This window comes from Ammodytes marinus, assembly GCF_949987685.1.
Source record: "Ammodytes marinus genome assembly, chromosome: 7".
Taxonomy (NCBI): Eukaryota; Metazoa; Chordata; class Actinopteri; order Uranoscopiformes; family Ammodytidae; genus Ammodytes; species Ammodytes marinus.
Genome location: NC_137211.1, coordinates 18,971,264 through 18,990,668, shown reverse-complemented (window position 1 = coordinate 18,990,668; position 19,405 = coordinate 18,971,264). Strand labels below are relative to the sequence as shown.

Here is a 19,405-nt window from a genome sequence, read left to right as displayed (position 1 = left end):
AAACTTTTATCTGTTTTGTTTCTATAGTGCATGATGTTTTTGATAAGCCGGTGTGAACAGAAAAAAGTTGTAATATAAACAGGTGTAAACAAAAATAGACAAACGGGTGTAAAAAATAAACAGATGTAAACATTGACAGCTTTATACAATTATAAAAAGGTATAAACAAACTTTTCCTAATTTAAACCGTCGTAAAATGACGTGAATAAAATGCTGTTTTCACTATAAGCTTCTCAATATGTCCTGTATGTGGAGTTGAGAATAAATTCTGACCCACTAAAATAAAATTAGGTTGCGTTCCGAATCGCATACTTTCTACTATATAGTATGTAGAAAAAAGATTTAGGATGTCCCGATTCTTGTGGCCAGATTTAGGATGGTTAGAATACCCGGATGGTCTACTTCATGCGGCCAAGATTGTTAGTGTTGAAAAGTGCATCCTATTTGGGCGATTCTGACCCACAATCCAGTGCGCACGTGAAGTGACGTAACATCGACGAAGCCTATAGGTCCATGTTATGAAAACAAACGGGGATGCGACGGATATAAAAGCAAGAGGCAAGATCAAGGCGCAATGTTATGATGAAATAAGAGAGAAAAGTATGTCCCAATAGTATGTCTACTGCATCCTAACTAGATTCTTTTTATCGTCGGATGTAGTATGTAGAATAGAAAAAAGAAAGAGTATGCGATTCGGAACGCAACCATAGTGTCTGTTCCTTTAAATGACCCGGAAGAAGAAGCCGCAGCTCTAAACAGGATATTACCGTGAAGCTGGGGTCAGGAGTTCTCTTTTACAGCCATCTTGGATATAACGTCCTGAATCGGTGAGTTTCTCCTCTGATAATCCAACATCATCCAGACGTTTATAATTTATTCCCGGTTTTACCACCGGTTTCATGTGATAAAGTAAAGTTGTTTCATCAGGCCGGTACAAGTATTTATCCTCGTTTGTGCTTATGTGCGGAGATATATGCGCCGTTGTGCCACCGATCACCGGCTCAAAATGGGGGAACATGATGAACACTGTCAGGCCCCGCAGTGAACAGAGCTGTGGTGTGTTACAAGGCTGGTCCGCGTGACGGCTACCCGGTCACTTTTTGGTCAAATTCAGCGAATTGTACTTTTAAGACTTAGTTACATGTCGTTAGCTTCCCCCTTGTTTTGGGTGACAGAAACACGTTAAAGCATGGGCACCGGTGTTAAGACGAGTTCTGCCTCCCTGCTGAAATCAGCACGCACCTCAACATACGAGTTAACCTCGTATGTTGAGGTGCGTGCTTGGGATGTTTGCGAATTTCTTGGGATGTTTGAATCAATATATTTTACTAGCTCGTGTTTTTGGTCGTTTTGGTTCCATAGTTTGGATTTCATAATCCTACACATAACGCAAGCATGACATTATATGGGATGCATTATAGTTTTACAAGGCTTTGAATAATAATTTCTTATCAATCTTTCAAAAGTTAAAAGACATATAGGGTTTTATGAAGTTTTGTCGTCCAGACGTTTGAAAATTGAAAATTATTTGGAGCATATTTTTCAAGCAAGGCGTGCTTTTATGGCACGATCTGATGTGGTCATACTGGACGTTGGGGACCCTGAGTGATACACAACTAACTACCCCAATAATATGTATCTGACCTGGGAAAAAATTAAGGTTGTCCCTAACCCAAAGCAATTCATTGTTTTTATCTACAGTCTCAATGTATGAAATTAGTCTTTAAATTCCATATTTCAAACTTCAGATCATTTATCATTGGAAAAACCTGACAAAGAATATAGTTTTTAAACCAGTACTTTGCTCTAAAAATCATCATTGTCTGGTAATGTACCCTTCAACTGAGGTGAATGTCAAACTCGCCATCACTCTGGTAGCTGTTGAACAAATTTATGACTGATACAAACCAATCTCTGAATAAGCTGAATTAATTACTTACCTACGTTAGGTTTTGCACCACTAGAATTTACTAAGGCTTGGCTAGCTTGAGCTAATAATAAACTGCCTTGTGTTCATTTCTCTCACCAGCAACCATGCCTGGTGAAGCCACAGAAACGGTCCCTGTCACCGAGCAGGAGATGCAGCAGCCTCAAGTGGAAACTGGTTCGTATATTTTAGCTTCTCATGAACGTGCATGTAATACCGCCTATGTAAAAATGGGGTCCTGGAACTCAAAGACAGTCTGGATTGATCAATATAAAGCATTCTTTAAAGGATAGTTTGTTGAGTAGAGGAAAAATGCAGCATTGTTGGATAGGAGTTTTCTAAGCTGGTTGGACATTGAGTTGATGTGACAGGTGACAGTTATTTGACTGTCACCAGCCATGTGTTGGGACATTTGTTAACATACCTTAATCTCAAGGGTATTTGCTGTGGTGATTTTTCCTCTGCTTGACTTGTAAAGAGTAATCCAGGACCCCTCCTTTTTTTTTCTTCACACAAACTCACAGTGGTGTGTGGTGACTTGCACTGACAACTGGATTTATTGCACAATGCATGGTGTTGAGTGTGGTTTTGTTCGGTGCACAATAAATGCCTTGGAAACCCACTTTACGTAGATAGAAAGTTGCCTTGATGGCACTAATAATTGTGTGTTGCATGACAGTTTTGACCTTAACCTTAACATCTTATTGTAGCTATGAATACAGACACGTTTATTGCTTTAAGGTAGCACATATGTTAAATCCTTTCAAGTAATTTTGTCCTTCTGCAACCAAATGCAAAATAGATCCAAGTTGATTCTGTGAAATGTGCTGTTAGACGCTGTCTTCAAAGTGCAGTGAATTCGTTAACTTGTTTCCCAACTTGACTTTGTGCTTATATCACACAGGACACAATCACAAGAAGCCACTAATATCCCATAACTTTAATGTATTTTCTAAATTCGCAAAAAAAAGCTTTGACTGCTCGGTAGTAATATGTACAAGAAAAGGGTTGAAGAGCTATCCTCTCTAAGTCTTGTTTATATCAGTTGGCTTTATGAATCCCAGAGGTGTCACTGGTTTGGGTTAAGTTACATTTAATTTTCAAAATCTAGTAACCTCAAATATGTAGTCCAGTTTTAACTGGGAGCACAGTTGACAGTCCAAACATGTTATCATATCTGAATTTCTTGTTGATTTTAATGATATCTGTTGGAATTTATTAACTGATTAGTATTTAAAGTATCACTAGTTGAACTATCTTGAGCAGTGAAAACTAATCCCATTTAAATGTGCTTTGTAAAGTCTAAGAGTTAATTGTGAATGTGAGACTGATAGTCAAGGGGCTTTTTTAGGGTTGAATACATAGAGGCCAATATTTCCCACTTCGTTTAGCCATATGGGAAGACACCGGTCAAGGATTGTGCTAGTGGTAACTGTTTGCACTTATTTAAGTTTTAACATCACATTATCTATGCAAAGACAAACTCCATTAATGCCGGCCATGATGTGCTTATCTTTGAGTTAAAGGCCTTTTGAAATCAAATGAAAAAGAATTTGAGGATTTTATTTTACTATGTCATGACTCCACTAATACTTTTGCATGAAGCAGAACAGAAATGTACTCTTCCTTAGCCGTCTATTCAGGGTTAGTATGTAGATTCATAACTTGTCATGCATTGTCTGGGTTTTTTGGAGTAAAGGTCTTTGGGCACTTACCTCACACTTAACAAACTGCATGACGTTTGGTACATGGGAATCCTTTATTCTTTATGTGCACTTTTTTAACGTTGTCAATCCAAGAGCCATTTCCACGTCGACAACCTTCACACACTCATCGTTTCTGTTCACGTGGTGGGCACAATTTCCTTTTTCTCTTCAACACTAATGTCAAAAACTTCATGAAGTCACAGAAGTAACAACTACTACTACTACAAACAACTACTGTGATTGCCTGTCCCCGTTTGTTACACCTGTTGATTTTGCCTCATCAGCTTAGAGTATTGAATTCTTCCACTCCTTCAGAGATGGCTGTCCCTACAGTGACTAAGGCCATACCTCTGGAGATTCCTGCCGAAACCGCTGTCACTGCTCAAGAGATAAGCTCCCCAGAAGAAGCTAGCGTTCAGACTACACTAGATCAACCAAATGGTGAAGCTGCAACTCAAGAGAAGACTGAGCCAGCTGAAGATATTGGGTTGGTGGAAACACCTGTCTCACAGCAAGAGGTGGCTGCTGACCCAGCAGGGGCTCCAGCTGATCTGCCAGTTGCTGAAGACTCTGTACCTTCTGCTGAGGCCCCTATTACTCTCTCAGAAGAGCCACACACTGAAGAAGCAGCTCCACACACTGAAGAAGCAGCTCCAACTACTGAAGCACAAAATGAAGAGTCGGTTGCTGACGAATCAGCCAGCCAAGTGGTTGAGCAGATTGCTGTTGAAGCAAAGGCCTCTGTAGACGTGCCGGAAGTTGTGGCTGAAAAAGTTCCTGAGATTCCAGAACCATGTGCTCCTGAAGACGTCTGTGTGACCAGTGAAGATGGGACATTAACTGATTCCACAAAGACTGAGCCCGAAGTAGTGACCGAAAAAGTTCCTGATAATCCAGAACCATGTGTTAACGATGATTCCCCAAAGACTGAGGTGGAAGTCCAGACGAATCTTTGCCCTGACGCAGCTCAAGATGAAGTCTTGCCTAGAGATGTTAATGTGACCACTCAAAATGAAAATCTGGACAAAGAAGAACCAGTCCCACTTGTCTCAAAGGCCAATCAATCAAAGGGGACCTCCAAATGTGAAGGTCCACGTCTTTCCACTCGCCACTTGTCAGGTTGGTTTGTCTCTGTGAAAAGCAGGCTCTTCCCAGTCTGAGTCCCGACCTTTTCGAACGGGTTTGGCAAATTTCCTTGCCAGGTTTAACATGTTTAGTGGTTTTCTTACAGGTATAGTTTAGGTGTGAGAAAGTTGGCTTTGCCGTTGACTGAAGGTATTTGGCAAGGTGTCGGTCAGTTCTATCTTCTTCCATCCGTTTAGTGGTTTAATAGCAGGTGTATTTATGAACTAGCTATGTGCGAGTGATAAAATGATTTTCCTTTTTGCATCTTGACTAAACATAATAGAATGCAGATTTCTGTGTGGAAGTATTGTGTACGATGTATTTTGTGTGGCAAATTGCATCAAACTCAAACAAAAGTTAGGCGATTGTGGCCTTGGCCTAACCCTAAACAAAAAGGTTGCCCCTTGGTTTGTGACCATTTAACCTGCATGAGAGACTTTTCCCTTGTGCCATAGAAGAAGAAAACAATAAAATAATGTTTTTCTATTCAGCTACACCTCCTGCCCCAGCTTCCTCCAAAAAACCTAAGGCAGGTTCTGGCCCTGCACAGCACAAAGGCAAAGATGCCAAGAGCGCGCAGGGTTCTTCTGCCCCAAAGGCTGTCCCTGGCAGAAGAAAACGCTCCTCTATGTCTGCCTCTTCTTCTTCTCCCACCTCACCCAAATCTGCTTCCTCCACTACCCCCAAGTCACCCATGACATCTCCACTAGCTACCTCACCTTCTGCCCATCAGGCACACCGCTTCGCCCCAAAGGTTGTCAAGGCCAAACAAGGAAAATCTAAGAAAGCAGAGGCATTTGTGCCTGCTCCTGCCCCTGTGGAATGCAAGGTCACAGCAGCAGATGATAAGCCAGTAGAGGCAATGCAAACCGTAGTTGAGGCTAAACCTGCCCCAGTTGAGCCAATCAAACCCTCACTTCCTGCTGCAAAGCCTGTCGTAGCCCCACCTGCATTTAAAGTTACCTCAAAGCCTGCGGTGGCACCTCCTGTCTCATTTTTAGGAACTATTGCTTCTAGCCCTCCTAAATCATTTGAGGTTAAGGCGGCTCCACCAAAAGCTGCTCCCGTTACTGTAGCTGCTGATGACGAACTCCCTCCCCTTATCCCACCTGTGAAGCCAATTACAATCCCTGTACCCCCTGTTGAGAAAGTGGTTCCAAAGCTTGCCACATCTCCCCTTAAACCTTGTTTTGAACCACCAAAGATGGATATTGTCCCAAAGTCTGTACCTGTTGAGGCTGCTGAGCCAGCCAAAGAGGCTAAACCAGCCCCTGTTGAGGCAGTCGTAGAGGCAAAACCTGCCCCTGTTGAAGCCAAACCTGAGCCAGTTGTAGAGGCAAAACCTGCCCTTGTTGAGGTTGTTAAACCGATTGAGCCAGTCGTAGAGGCCAAACCTGAGCCAGTCGTAGAGGCCAAACCTGAGCCAGTCGTAGAGGCCAAACCTGAGCCAGTCGTAGAGGCCAAACCTGAGCCAGTCGTAGAGGCCAAACCTGAGCCAGTCGTAGAGGCCAAACCTGAGCCAGTCGTAGAGGCAAAACCTGCCCCCGTTGAGGTTGTTAAACCGATTGAGCCAGTCGTAGAGGCAAAACCTGAGCCAGTCGTAGAGGCAAAACCTGCCCCCGTTGAGGTTGTTAAACCGATTGAGCCAGTCGTAGAGGCAAAACCTGAGCCAGTCGTAGAAGCAAAACCTGCCCCCGTTGAGGTTGTTAAACCAATTGTTGAGGCCACACCTTCCCCTGTTGAGGCTAAGATTGAGGTGAAGTCTGCCCCTGTTGAGGTAGTCAAGCCAGCTGCTGTGGAAGTTACCAAGCCAGCTTCAGTGGAGGAGGCTAAACCAGTTACTCAGCCTGAATTGGTTGAGGTTAATCCAGCACCTGCTGAGGTTGTGAAGCCTTCCAAACCAGCCACTGAGCCTTTATCTGCCCCTGTAAAACCTGCTCCAGTGGAGCCTGTTGTTCTTGCCCCACCTCCCCGTAAACTCACATTTGCTGAAGCAGTTGCAGCACCTGCCCCCGTTAAACCTGAGGCTCAGGTAATCCTTACACCCCCTCCTGAACCCAAACCTGCCCCCACCCCTGCTAAAACCCCTGCCAAGGTGGCGCCTGTGATCAAGAACGACAAGGGTATTTCCTTCTTTCTCTTCTTTTGTGCCATCTGTTTTTCCAACTGTCGTGGCGTTCTGGGATGTACCCAGGTGCTTAGATATGTCATTCTCTTAAAGTGAAGGTTGTGAATTATAAATAAGCTTTGCTTTTCATTTTTAAACTTTCTTTCTAATAGATGTTATTTTGCTGCTGACATGCTCCTGTTTTTGTAAACGGTCCCTTATGTTGTTGTGTACTGTCAACTATTCCTTTAGTGGGATCAGAAAAGGAAAAGAAGTGTTAATCTCTCATGTCCATGTGGTATTTGATAGGGTACATAGTTCACAGTAGTGAAGGCATTAAGTGGAATAGCTTTAATCTGTGACCATTTTGCAACACCAACTTAATGGTTATTATAGTTTTGGGTTACAGAAATACTTGAAACATTATAGGTGGGTGTAGTTCTTCCAAGGTAACAACAAACCTATTGTATTTTGAATTACCATTAACCTATTTTAATTCCCCAGGAATGCAGCACATATTCATGACATGCCAGTATGACTAAATTTTGGTTTCTGTTGGTGGTTTAGGATCAGGCACTGAGTCGGACAGCGATGACTCAGTCCCTGAGCTGGAGGAACAGGACTCTGCACAGACACAGACAGCGCAAGCTCAGGTGAGAGTTGTGTCCACTTGACAAGAGCTGAAACGGAAAATATAATCAATTGAGTAGCTGTTTGTCTTGAACTCTTCTGTGATGAATAACACAGTGACTTTCGTTCTTCTGAGTCTCATGAAGCCAACCTTTCTGTCCTGAGAAGAGAGCCAAGCAACAAACTAGCATTACCTTTAGTTAATATTGAAATGTCCCTTATTCCTTATCTGCATTTTATTTGTTGACATACAATCTTAATGAGTGAACTGTCTTTTATAGCTTGCAGCAGCTGCCGAAATAGACGAGGAACCCGTCAGCAAAGCCAAACAGAGCCGCAGTGAAAAGAAGGCACGAAAGGTAAATGATCATACAGTGTTTCATTATTGTCACTGGCACCTTTTCTACTTTTATTTGTAATGGCCCAAATTGGCCACAGTGGTAAAATCTACTTCTATTTCTTTCAGGCAATGTCAAAGCTTGGTCTCAGGCAGGTAACGGGGGTCACAAGGGTCACCATTCGCAAGTCAAAGAACATCCTGTTCGTCATTACCAAACCAGACGTCTACAAGAGCCCTGCATCAGACACATACATCGTCTTCGGTGAAGCTAAGGTGTATAGCCTGCAGCGATTAGCCTCCTTAATCTTTGTCTTTTCGTAGAGCTGTCAAGTGATTGCGCTTGCCCTACTGTCTTTTGTAGTGGAACTTTTTACAAGGCAGCAGAATACTGATTGAAAGATTAGGGCAATAAACCATGGGGATGGGCAAAATGTACCCAGCTGACATTTTTTGCCAAGATTGTTGTATTCTATTATAATTTTTCTGTGCTTGTAGATTGAAGATCTTTCCCAGCAAGCCCAGCTCGCCGCCGCAGAAAAATTCAAGGTACAGGGAGAAGCTGTATCAAACATCCAGGAAAACACACAGACGCCAACAGTACAGGAGGAGAGCGAAGAAGAAGAGGTAAGAAGCCATTTTATTTAAGTGACGATGGACAAATTCAAATAATGAACATTGTTATATAATATGAGAAACACATTTTGCTCCTGTCATTTTTATAGGTTGACGAGACCGGAGTTGAGGTCAAGGACATCGAACTCGTCATGTCGCAAGCTAACGTGTCGCGGGCGAAGGCTGTACGCGCCCTGAAAAACAACAACAACGACATTGTCAATGCTATTATGGTAAGATTTTTGTACCTGTTTCCATTTGTTGTAAAATGGTGTAGTCTTTTTTTTTTTTTTTTTAACAGGCCATTTAATATGGTTTGTTGAGAACTCTTCAGTGATGATTAACACAGTGACTTTCGTTCTTCTGAGTTCACTGAAGCCAAACTTTCTGTCCTGAGAAGAGAGAAATTCTTTAAATTGTGGGAGAAAACGTATTTGCACAAATGCTAAAAAAACTTTTCTGTTCCCTTTTGCAGGAGTTGACGATGTAATAGGACCCGGGTAACAAAGGGTTGAAGACTGGTTGCAGATTAAAGCTTGTTTATACAATTTATACCCAAGATGGAAATAAAGTTGTGGCTTGATAAAGTGAAACTTGGATGTTTTTGCACTTTTTGTTGGGATTTTGTTGCAGGATTGATTATAAACCTGGTCCAGGCAGGTATTCCTAAATGTTGGGCTGAACCCCAACCTTGACATTATTAAAAAAATATTGACTCTAATATTGATTTTGCTATCCATTTTCTATTTGATGTATTCTATTTAAGAGTTGCAACTAAATCAATCATTGCATTGGACAACACCGATACATACAGTTAAAGGATTCAGCACTAAACTGAGATGTGTCCTGAGCTTGATTTGAGATGCCCTTTTTTCTTTTTCTTTTAGGCCAAAAAGTTAGAATGGGACCACTGGTTCATTCTCAATGTGTTATCTTAAGTAACTAACTCAGATAAATGTGGTGTAGTTTAAAAACTAGAATATTTCCCTCTGCGATTTAATGCCATAGAAATATTGAGCCAACATCAAATGGAAATAAGAGTACCGCCAAACTATAATCAAAGGTTCCTTCGGGAGATTTAATTTGGCCACCTGTGACTTTTCCTGATTAGTGGGTCCCAATTATTTTATATACTATCTATGGTCCCAAGTTGTTTAATCTTATGTGAATTCAACAACTGATCTCGGGGAGCTATTCACTTCACGATAATGGGCAGGACTGCGTGACAATGCAGAATTTAAAACTCAAAAAATACATTCATTAGGAAATTCTGAGAATTTCTGTACTTTTGTCTAGTCGACAAAAAGTTGCCTGTAATTCATTTCCACAAAGATTGATTGTTACGTCCATATTTTAAAAAAACTGATGCACAAAGATGTGCCATTTTCCATTGACTGCTATTAGCGGTAGCCTACAGATTAGGGCCCAACCGATTTATCAGCCGGCCGATTATAACATCTCCGAAAAATCGGCAAAATGGCGTTTTTTTTCTCTCTTTTTTTAAGCTATCATGTTGAGTGAAATGCATTGCTGCCCTGGAGGCAGCCTTGATGAATAGCATTACAGTTATAGCCTATGAACAGCAGCAGCAGGTGTGTTGTAATACATTGGATTTCTTGACTGTTAATAGTAATTGATATAATTGATATAGAGCTTTATTGTAGGTCATTCAAAGACACTTTACATCATACATATAGAAAATCATACTTATAGAAAAATAAAACAAAATACAGACAAATTAAAGATAAGGTGTCATTATGCTTTCTTAACTAGGTGAGTTTTGAATGAGTTTATTTAGTCTGAGATGCTGATGTTTGGAGGGAGGGAGTTCCAGAGGGTTGGGTGCAGTTAAATAAAATGCTTAAAGGCTTGAAAAATCACCGGTTTGAAAAATTAAGATAACGATTAAATCAGACGATTTTTTTTTAAATCCCCAAAATATATATTGAAAAAATTAACTTTTTTGAACCCTTAAATATATAAATACTTGTTACTGTCGATAGGTGTACAGGAACTTTTTATTAATTGAAATATGCATTATCTAAAAAAGAAAAAAGTGTTCCAAATGTCACAGTAAAAGACATCAGTAATATTTACAAAGTAAGTTTTTTTTTAACCCTATATTTCTCTTTCTGTGATGTCATGAGAAAGAGAAATATAGGGTTAAAAAAAACACTCTTTCTGTCTTTTCTCAGGCTAGGATGAACCGATTTCAATTTTTTTCGCACATTTATACTACATAGGATCTCAGAATTCAATACACCTTCATATTCAAACCGGTGAAGTAGGCCTTTAATGTCTGAGCTTAAAGATGCGTCATGTCACTTCAGACTTATTTGGAACACTTTTCTTTTTTAGATAATGCATATTTCAATTAATAAAAAGTTCCTGTACACCTATCGACAGTAACAAGTATTTATATATTTAAGGGTTCAAAAAAGTTAATTTTTTCAATATATATTTTGGGGATTTAAAAAAAAATCGGCTGATTTAATCGTTATCTTAATTTTTCTCTGAAAATAATCGGCATCGGCACTCAAAAATCCATATCGGTCGGGCCCTAATACAGATAAGTGCTACAATCTTTCAATTTGTTATACAAGCGTGAAAATTGGCATGAGCAGTCTCCGTGGGTGACTTGACAAGAAAATTGTCCGAGACAATGAAATAATAATAAATAAATAAAATAATGAAAAAACCCAAATTTTCAGATTTACAATTTCAAATTTCTCAGACAATTTTCTTTTCAAGTGACCCATGGAGACTGTTCATGCCAATTTTCACGATTGTATCATCAACTGAAAGATTCTGACAAAAATAAGCACTTAGCCGCTCCACTATATTGCTTAGTTGACACAATTCAATCATTCACTTTCTGAGATAAAGCTCTGAAATATTTCACACTAAATAAACATTCACCTCAAAATGTGATTTTTTTTCCCCATGAACATCAGATATTAAGTTTAAGAATTTTCAGTATTCGTTTACACTACTGTATATAGTAAAACGTTGGGCACTGGGTTTAATTTTTGGATGTATGGTTGATTTGTTATGATTTTTTAAAAGTTTTGAATTAGTTTAGTTTAGTTTTATTTGTGCAGATAAACAAGATTAAAATAGCAAAAAGATGCACATAGACATACATAAATGCACGGGTGGGACAAAAGAAACCCAGAAGGGCTTATAAAGGATGTCCACCTAACATTAAAATACAATAAGGTAAGGTAAAGAAATAAAGTAAAAGAAAAAAGACAAACAAAAATTTTATTAAAAGATAAAACAAAAACAACTACAAAATCATGTTACAAAAATGAAAATATATTTAAGTACACATAGTAAAAAAGCAAAATAAAGAAGTAACTAACAAGCAAAAAGACACTATAACATTACATTTTAAGATGTTTTCTAGGTGGTTGCTGTAGACTAAAGCAACCATCAGGACTATTGGCATACAAATCGAACTGATTAAGTTTGGCACAGGACTGGACTTGTGTGCAAAGTTTGGTGAGTTTACACACGGGATCATGGATTTCGACAGAAGAAGAAGAATTCAGACAAGAACAATAGGGTCCTTCCGGCTCTGCTACTCGGCCCCTAAAAATCAGCTTTGTATATTAGGCTAAATGTATTCAACGTGATGATTAGAGCTAAATGAAGCACACAATTTGTTTTGGTGAGTAAAACTAAACAGAAGCTTGTTTCCAAAGTAGTTTGAATACTTTTTTTAATTGAATTGTTTATACTCCACCAATTACAATTGAAGGGATGGAAATGGGACAGTTATTTAATGTTTTGCTGCTTTGTAAACAGACTGGTTTTAAGAAAATCAACTATATCTTTGTATTGGAATTTTCCGGAAGTAGAGATACTGAAAGAGACAGAATTAAATAAATTGTTGCAGGGACCCAACATGACATTTGGTCCTTTCATATGGTCTGAGCTGAGTGAAATAAATGATCCTACTATTTTCATGATGCAACTTAATCAGCTCTTAAGATCCTACCACGCCTTCAGCACTGTTTTTTTGTTTGTTTGTAAGCTCTAAAGTTTTCTTTAAAAACATTAGACCTGTAATTTAACTTATTAAGGTTGGTTACCTAGGCTATTTGTACCGGTATGTGCAGTTAAATGACTTCATCAAACTTCCAGCATCGCACCATTCAACCTCTAGCCAATCACAGATGGATGGGTGTGTAATGGGGGTGTCACTGCTTTTTCCCACACCTCCACAACACCTGCCCTCTTTGGAGATGGCACAGGCTCACAACCTGCAAAACGTAACTTTTAATTAAACAGCTTCAATGTGGTTCTTCAACAGGGGAATAATGTGGTGTAAACAGCTACATTACGAAGATAAATTGAGAAAGGTGATTGCCCCAATTGATGGGAAAGTGAGAAGTTTGGGAATACATCTGGTTAAATTGGCAATGTGAGGTACAATTTTGAAGTCCTCCACTCAGAAAGTTTTTTTTCTTACTGTAACCTGATTTGGATGTTTCACCTTTACTGTGCAAAATTATGTAGGCCTATGTGTGGAGTTTGACAATAAAAGGGTGTTATCACATTCACCTGCTGAAGTGAGAAGATTTCTCTGTTCTCACCTTTATCTAATTTAAGAGGAAATTGTGAAATAACAGCCAGTTGAAAACTAATCCTGGTCCAATATGCAACTTCTAGTGTACACTGAAGCAGACGTTGTGCTGTATTCGAGGGACATGCCTGCCTATCCGACACAAATTATTAGCCTATAAATCACATTTCATACTTTCTCCACACTTCATCATGGATGACTAAAAATGAATGAAAATAATTAACTTGGCATCTCATTGATAATGAAAGTAATTGTTGGATTATTTTCATTATTAGTGTCTTATTCATATTTTGTATTGTCCTTTTTTCTATGATTCGGGACTTATGTTATTCAAGAAAGTCGATGTAAAGGAAATTAGATAGCCATAGGCCTACAGGACACATAGGCCTATAGGCTATATGAGTTGGCTATATGATATAGCTAAGAGAAAGATGTGATAGGCTACTTCGTTTCAGTTAATTATTTTTTTACAGGGACACTGATACAAAACAATTGTATCAGAGTTAAGTAGGCCAAACCTAGGCCTAGCTAAATTGCATGATAGTGCCTGATCCGATCTCGGATGTATTGTGTCATATTATATCGATGTCGTGTAATCATGTGTGGGATGGGCCACTTGTGACACAACATAAACTTTTCATTAGATAGGCTATTTAATTCATTCATTCATTAATAATGTAGGCCTATGTAGTAGCCTATAGGCCTATCACCTTGAACATATATATTACCCTGTGGATGAGGTTATTATATGCGGTGTCCAGTCGTTCTGGGTGGTACAGAGACCGACAGAGACGAAAGCAAATCCCAATAAACACAGCAGATTACTCGCTGCTGCCTCCTCCACATCATCCGCAGCTGTGGTCTGAAACGATCTGAACGCTCTAGAAACGTCTATTACGTAGCGCCTGCGTCACAACTGACATTCACGTCCCGGGATACGCAAGAAGATCCGGAGAAACAGTCCACAGGCTAGAGGCGTCTGCATTGCTTACTTGTTCGGCAGCGCTCCTTCTTTTTGCAGGCTTTACCATACTTTTCACTAGAGGCTGCTTTATCAGCGGGAAAGAAGCTCAACTCACGCCGAGACATGTAAGTTGTGGGAAGTTAATATTGAAATAAAAGTGAAGGAAAGTGCGGTAGTAGCACCTGCTCAGCTAGCTAACGGTAGCCGAGTGACAACATGCTTTTTCAAAGGCGGGAGGTTGGCCTTGTCTCTGTGAAATGTAGGCTAATGGTACTTGCTAACTAGCAGGAACCATTCAGAATGTGTGAAAGCACACAATGTACCACCGCAGTTGTTATAGCAGAACCTGTGTCCTTAATTAAACTGAAAACAAGGCCACTATTGCGTATTGCATAGCTCAAGCGCACCGCATGGCTCAACCAGCGTAGTGGCTAACGTCAGCGCTGTTAGCTTGGATTTATTATTTGATTAGCATCTAATGGGTGAGATCATGATTTCAGCATAGTAAAATAAATCTACCAGCTGTGTGTTCACACAAACTGTAGTGTGTCAAAGTGGTGTGGGTTGATCGTTTTAAAAACGTTTGCATTTTATGTATGCCTGAATGCACTGCCTCGGTTTGTCCACGATCGTTTCTAAGAGGATTTGGATAAAGAGGCCATCGGTTCAGAACGGTGGCCATCCAGATGAATGGATTGCAATGCTACCACTCGTGTAGCTAAGATTTTTTTTTAAATTGAAAGAAAAATCTTATCAATAAATCAAGGGTAGTTGAGTCGTTATTGATAATAGTTGTAATCAAAAACATATTTATGTGCTTGAAGTCTTTCATTGATAAAGTTAACTGTAGGTTTGTGATAATTGTGCTACATGGAGATGTAACAAGCGCAAAACATTTATTTTAATTTTTTCAGTCGGAACTGCAGTCTGAAGAGATGTTTTGATGCATACCAAATGAGAAAATTGTATGAAGTAGATCATCATACTTTTTCACTGAACCAAACAAGTCAAATGACAATAAAAACATTTGGGCAAAATTGTCCCTCACCCTAGGAAATTGATATTGTTTTTTTCTTTCTTGTATTTAGGTTATTGTGAAATTGGTCCTTACATTTCATTAGAAACCTTTATACTCTAAAATGTAACTTTTTCCTTTAGCTGTAGAAAGCCTGATATAGGCTTCTTGATAAAGGAGTGCACTGTGTAACGGGATGCTGTGTGGCAACCTGATACTGAGTCTTCTTGGTGGCAGGCTGTTGTGCCTTAAGACGTTACCCACCTGTCACCAGCACTGCTACTGTATTTTTTTTTTATGCAAGTGGTGGGTCTAAAGAGCTGTTCTACCTTTTATATAGGATCCTAACATTTTGTTTAAAGTTACCAAGAGCTGTTCTCTGAATTGCCATGGTGAATTTGAACTGGCTACTTACTTTGTCTAGAAAACTATTAATGCCTTTAGCTCTGTAACTGACTGTTTACATGTGGTGATTTGTTTTCCTCGATTTCTTCAAAGGCATCCAGCAACTGCCAAGTGGTACGATAGGAGGGACTGTGTTTTTATCGAGTTCTGTGTAGCAGACAGCAAAGATCTTAAAATCGATTTCTCTAAAACAAAGTGTGGTTTCAGGTACGTGTGCTTCCCGTTGATACTTTACTAAATACCTCAAGTTGTCCATAACCATGAATTTATTTTTTAATGCATCATTGTTGGTCTGATCTTGCTGTTTTTAGTGAGTAACCTGTTTGTTTTGTTTTTCCCAGAAATAATGATTTTTTTTTTCCCCCTTCACAGTTGTTTCGCTGGAACTGACAATGTCAAACATGAGAATGAAATGGACCTTTTTGATGCCATTGATGAAAAAGTAAGTTATACTGTTGTGTTAGCTTTGATTAATAAGGCTTTAGAAAAAAAAATCCACAGTGAAATTTGACCACATATTTCTTTCCACATCAACGCAGGAATCCAAACACAAACGCACAGATCGCTCGGTGTTGCTCTATTTAAAGAAAGCACAGTCAGGGAAGCCATGGCCGCGGCTAACAAAAGAGAAGGCTAAGGTCAGTTAAAAACCAACAAACAGTCTTTAAAAGTAAAGGATGCTGTGTATCATAAAATACTCGGTTAACAGTATGATACATTCATTTTGTGTTTTCACAGGTGAGTTGGCTCAGTGTCGACTTCAACAACTGGAAGGACTGGGAGGATGAATCAGATGAGGAGATGGGTCAATTCGATCAATTCTCAGATGTAAGCACTTTGCATTGATTAGAATGGGTGAAGTCATTCATAATTGCCTTGAAGACGACTGTTTCGCCTTTTCTGAATTGTTGCATCAGCTTATAAGGCCATCAGTCAAAGTCACAAACAGGCCGACCACATCCAAAAATGCAATTTGGCCAAGGCACACAATGTTAGCTTAGAAAACTGAGGGTTGAAGACGATATTCAGGAATATCATATATGGAAAATGTCTTTTATTTCTCCTATTTTTTTTTATTAAGATCGATATAATCAGATGATAGACTCCCAATTCAATCTTTTATGTATATTTTTCTATACAGAAACTGCATATTGCACATGTGGTATGAAACAGTACTAAACTGTTTAATAGTGAAGTAAAGATATCAAGTTTAAAAAAGAGAGATAATGGGATGCAGACTATGGATGGCAGCTTTTTCCCAGTTCATGTTTGACCAGGAAACATCGCTGCATCTCATTCCCAACTTTTCTTTTCACCCAGCTCTCCTCCGTTGCTATATAATGAATGCACAAAATGCCCCCCAAAAAAATTAAAAAGAGGTGGATAAAATTATGTATTGATTTGGAACTTGCTATTTGGCTTTAACTAAGTTCAAAATATTTTCTGATCTTATTCTACTTTGAGTGCTCAGATTATTTTTTTTTATTTTTTTTTTTAAGTAGCAGCATTTATTTATTATAGTACTTTGGAAGAGTAACTTATGTGTTTGGTTCAACATTCCAGATGATGAGCAACATGGGGGGTGGTGGTGATGAGGAACTACCTGAACTTGACGGTGCAGAGGATGTAAGGACCCGCCCTGTACTTTATTTCTCAGCATTACGCTTGCATGCAGCAATTAAAACTGATCTTAAAGCATCATTGTAGTGAACCATTAAATCAGATGTTGTGTATCATTTTCAACCTTGTCTTCTTTTTTGTCTTTTTAGGGTGATTCTGCAGATAGTGATGATGAGAGTAAGTGTTATTTGCCTTTTTGAAACCACACCAATTTCAAAATATGTGTCTATATGTATATCAATGACGACGTGTTTTAATGTAATTTCTGTTCCCCTTTCAGAAATGCCAGATTTGGAGTAGAAGACTGTAAGACTCTGGAAAGAAAATGGAAGAACAGAGGGCAAGAGGAATCATAACAAATGTATATCTTGAAATTGAAGGCAGTGACAAACAACTGTACATATGAGTCTGTAGCCATATTTAAATCCATAGCCTCCGCTCCAAACTCTTGACCGATCAGTCCACTGGAGGTTGATATGCATGGTATTGTACAGAGCAGCTATCTCCACTTCCATTTGCTGTACTGCACATTTTGGGTATCTTGTTTTACTGTTAAATATTACAAGTAAGCACACATTCTTTGTTGGAAAAGCTGTATAGTTGTCTTCAACTGAGCAATACGTGTTAAGAGATTCACAATTTGTTTTCAAATTTAATTGTGGTTTAAAAAAGATTTGGTCCACCCATTCCCAATGTTGTGGTTTTAAGTTGGTCGCCCATTGTAGTTTGTTTCATGATTGAAGATGACACTAGCGATGTACATCAGAAGAATTAAATGCATTTACTGATAACTGATTGGGTTCCTCTAAAGCCTTCCATGTGCCGTGAATTAGATATCCAGGGAGCCAGTTCTTGTTTCTGTGGCTTAACCTTCCAGCTTACATGTTTCCCTTCTTTAATGTTGTAAAAAAAAAAATTGGAATATTCTGAAATCATATAAGTCTTTGCATCTTCCCAGTTATTCACCTACTTTGGTAATTTGAATGAATTCAACATATTTAGTATCCTAACAGTTCTTCTGTACATACCCACCTAACATGCACACTCATGTTAGACTGCAGAAGAAAAATGAAATGTTTTGCATCTGATAACGAGGCTTGAAGCTCGGGTCGTGCCTCTGCATCATACGGTTTGTTGCTATTCTCTAGGTTCTTTCAGTTTGTTCATCTAGAAAGATCCTCCCTCGTTGCTTAGGTTAGGGAGTGTTGGGACGTTAGGCGACATGTAATGACCAAATTATATTTGCACTGTCAATAAAATGTAAGGGGAGACAAATGATGTTGAATTACAGTGGAAATTCTTTTTTTATTGTCTACATCTTTCTAATAAACTGTTCCAAGAATCATTCTAAATGCCTTTTTCTTAAGTTACATTTCAGTCACTTGTGCTCTTTTTATTCATATTTTTCAGAATAAGTCAGTCATGTGCAAATTATATAATCATTCTAAAGTCCGTGCATTTATTTTCAGTGAAATATATTTTGGAAGGGGTATTTTAACTATTGCCCCCACAACAGCCTCCTACATATATTTTAGAGGCTGTTTTTAGATATACTACTGCCCCTTTTTATGTTAGGCAAACTCAAGAATAGTTTTTAAACATGTTTACCTTGCAAGTAATAGATTTTATCTTAGAGAATTTCTAATTGAGCACGATTTTGTGGCACTGTAGCTCTCAGTCCTGCCCGATCCGGCGCTAGGACCAAGGGACATCACGGCTCCTCGGCCCTGTAAATTAGAATACTTCCTCTTCAGGCCTGATCTCTCGATTAATGGGCTGTCCTTTCCGACTGGCGACTTATGTGCGACACAAGTTTCCTGTATTTACCCTTAAGCTCATTCAAATAAAAGTGTTAAATGTATATATTTGTTGATGGTGTAGGAGTGTGGCGTGATTTATTTTGAGATATTTGCTCATATTAAACAACCTGCGTCCCTAACCATAGGTCAACCAGCTATAAATTAACATCAGTGTATTGAAAACACACATGCTACTTTGGGTTGTTAGTGTTTAGAAGTGAAAAGTAAATAGTAACTTTAGGCTACTGTTTTTACTCAAGTATTTTAGGCTACTTCAGTATATTTTTTCTTTGTCTATAGTACTTGCTTTGTCTGCAATTTCGTGTATTCACTTCATATATTTGATCATTGCTACTTATGTTGCGGATAAAGGTTTAAAAATATCTAAATCCAAAATAAGAGGAATAATCCAAACATAAATGAATACAACCAAAACAAATGTAAAAACATATCCCACATTAAAGGGCTGCTTACGTTATTAATTAATTAGTTATAAGAATGCAATAGTAATAAAACTAACAGAGTTACTAACGACTTGTGACATTTTAAGAACATTTAGCTGAT

The 19,405-nt window shown here is 38.9% G+C and overlaps 2 protein-coding genes across 3 annotated transcripts; both read left to right on the top strand.

Moving 5' to 3' along the window:
* The first annotated feature begins 746 nt into the window (after window positions 1-746).
* naca (nascent polypeptide associated complex subunit alpha) lies at window positions 747-9,168 on the top strand. 2 transcript variants are annotated; one of them, XM_080031096.1, is made up of 9 exons: window positions 777-827; window positions 2,030-2,104; window positions 3,949-4,752; window positions 7,433-7,518; window positions 7,777-7,854; window positions 7,962-8,108; window positions 8,331-8,459; window positions 8,558-8,680; window positions 8,923-9,168. In XM_080031096.1, the coding sequence occupies exons 2-9, from the start codon at window positions 2,035-2,037 to the stop codon at window positions 8,935-8,937; spliced, it is 1,452 nt and encodes a 483-aa protein (XP_079887222.1). In that variant the 5' UTR covers window positions 777-827; window positions 2,030-2,034; the 3' UTR covers window positions 8,938-9,168. The 2 variants fall into 2 exon arrangements, with proteins under 2 accessions (XP_079887223.1, XP_079887222.1); XM_080031097.1 differs by lacking the exon at window positions 3,949-4,752 and having other exon boundaries at window positions 747-827.
* A 4,800-nt stretch (window positions 9,169-13,968) lies between these two features.
* On the top strand, window positions 13,969-18,387 carry ptges3b (prostaglandin E synthase 3b (cytosolic)). Its single transcript, XM_080030799.1, has 8 exons — window positions 13,969-14,127; window positions 15,516-15,629; window positions 15,795-15,864; window positions 15,962-16,060; window positions 16,161-16,250; window positions 16,986-17,048; window positions 17,192-17,219; window positions 17,323-18,387. Coding segments are annotated over exons 1-8 (486 nt in total). The 5' UTR covers window positions 13,969-14,125; the 3' UTR covers window positions 17,343-18,387.
* The last annotated feature ends 1,018 nt before the right edge of the window (window positions 18,388-19,405 follow it).

Coding starts and splice junctions, on each gene's coding strand:
- ptges3b (XM_080030799.1), top strand. Junction 16,061..16,160: donor TAACAAAAGAGAAGGCTAAG/GTCAGTTAAAAA, acceptor GTGTTTTCACAG/GTGAGTTGGCTCAGTGTCGA. Junction 17,220..17,322: donor TGCAGATAGTGATGATGAGA/GTAAGTGTTATT, acceptor TTCCCCTTTCAG/AAATGCCAGATTTGGAGTAG.
- naca (XM_080031096.1), top strand. CDS start 2,035: ATGCCTGGTGAAGCCACAGAAACGGTCCCTGTCACCGAGCAGGAGATG. Junction 2,105..3,948: donor GCAGCCTCAAGTGGAAACTG/GTTCGTATATTT, acceptor CCACTCCTTCAG/AGATGGCTGTCCCTACAGTG. Junction 8,109..8,330: donor TCGTCTTCGGTGAAGCTAAG/GTGTATAGCCTG, acceptor CTGTGCTTGTAG/ATTGAAGATCTTTCCCAGCA.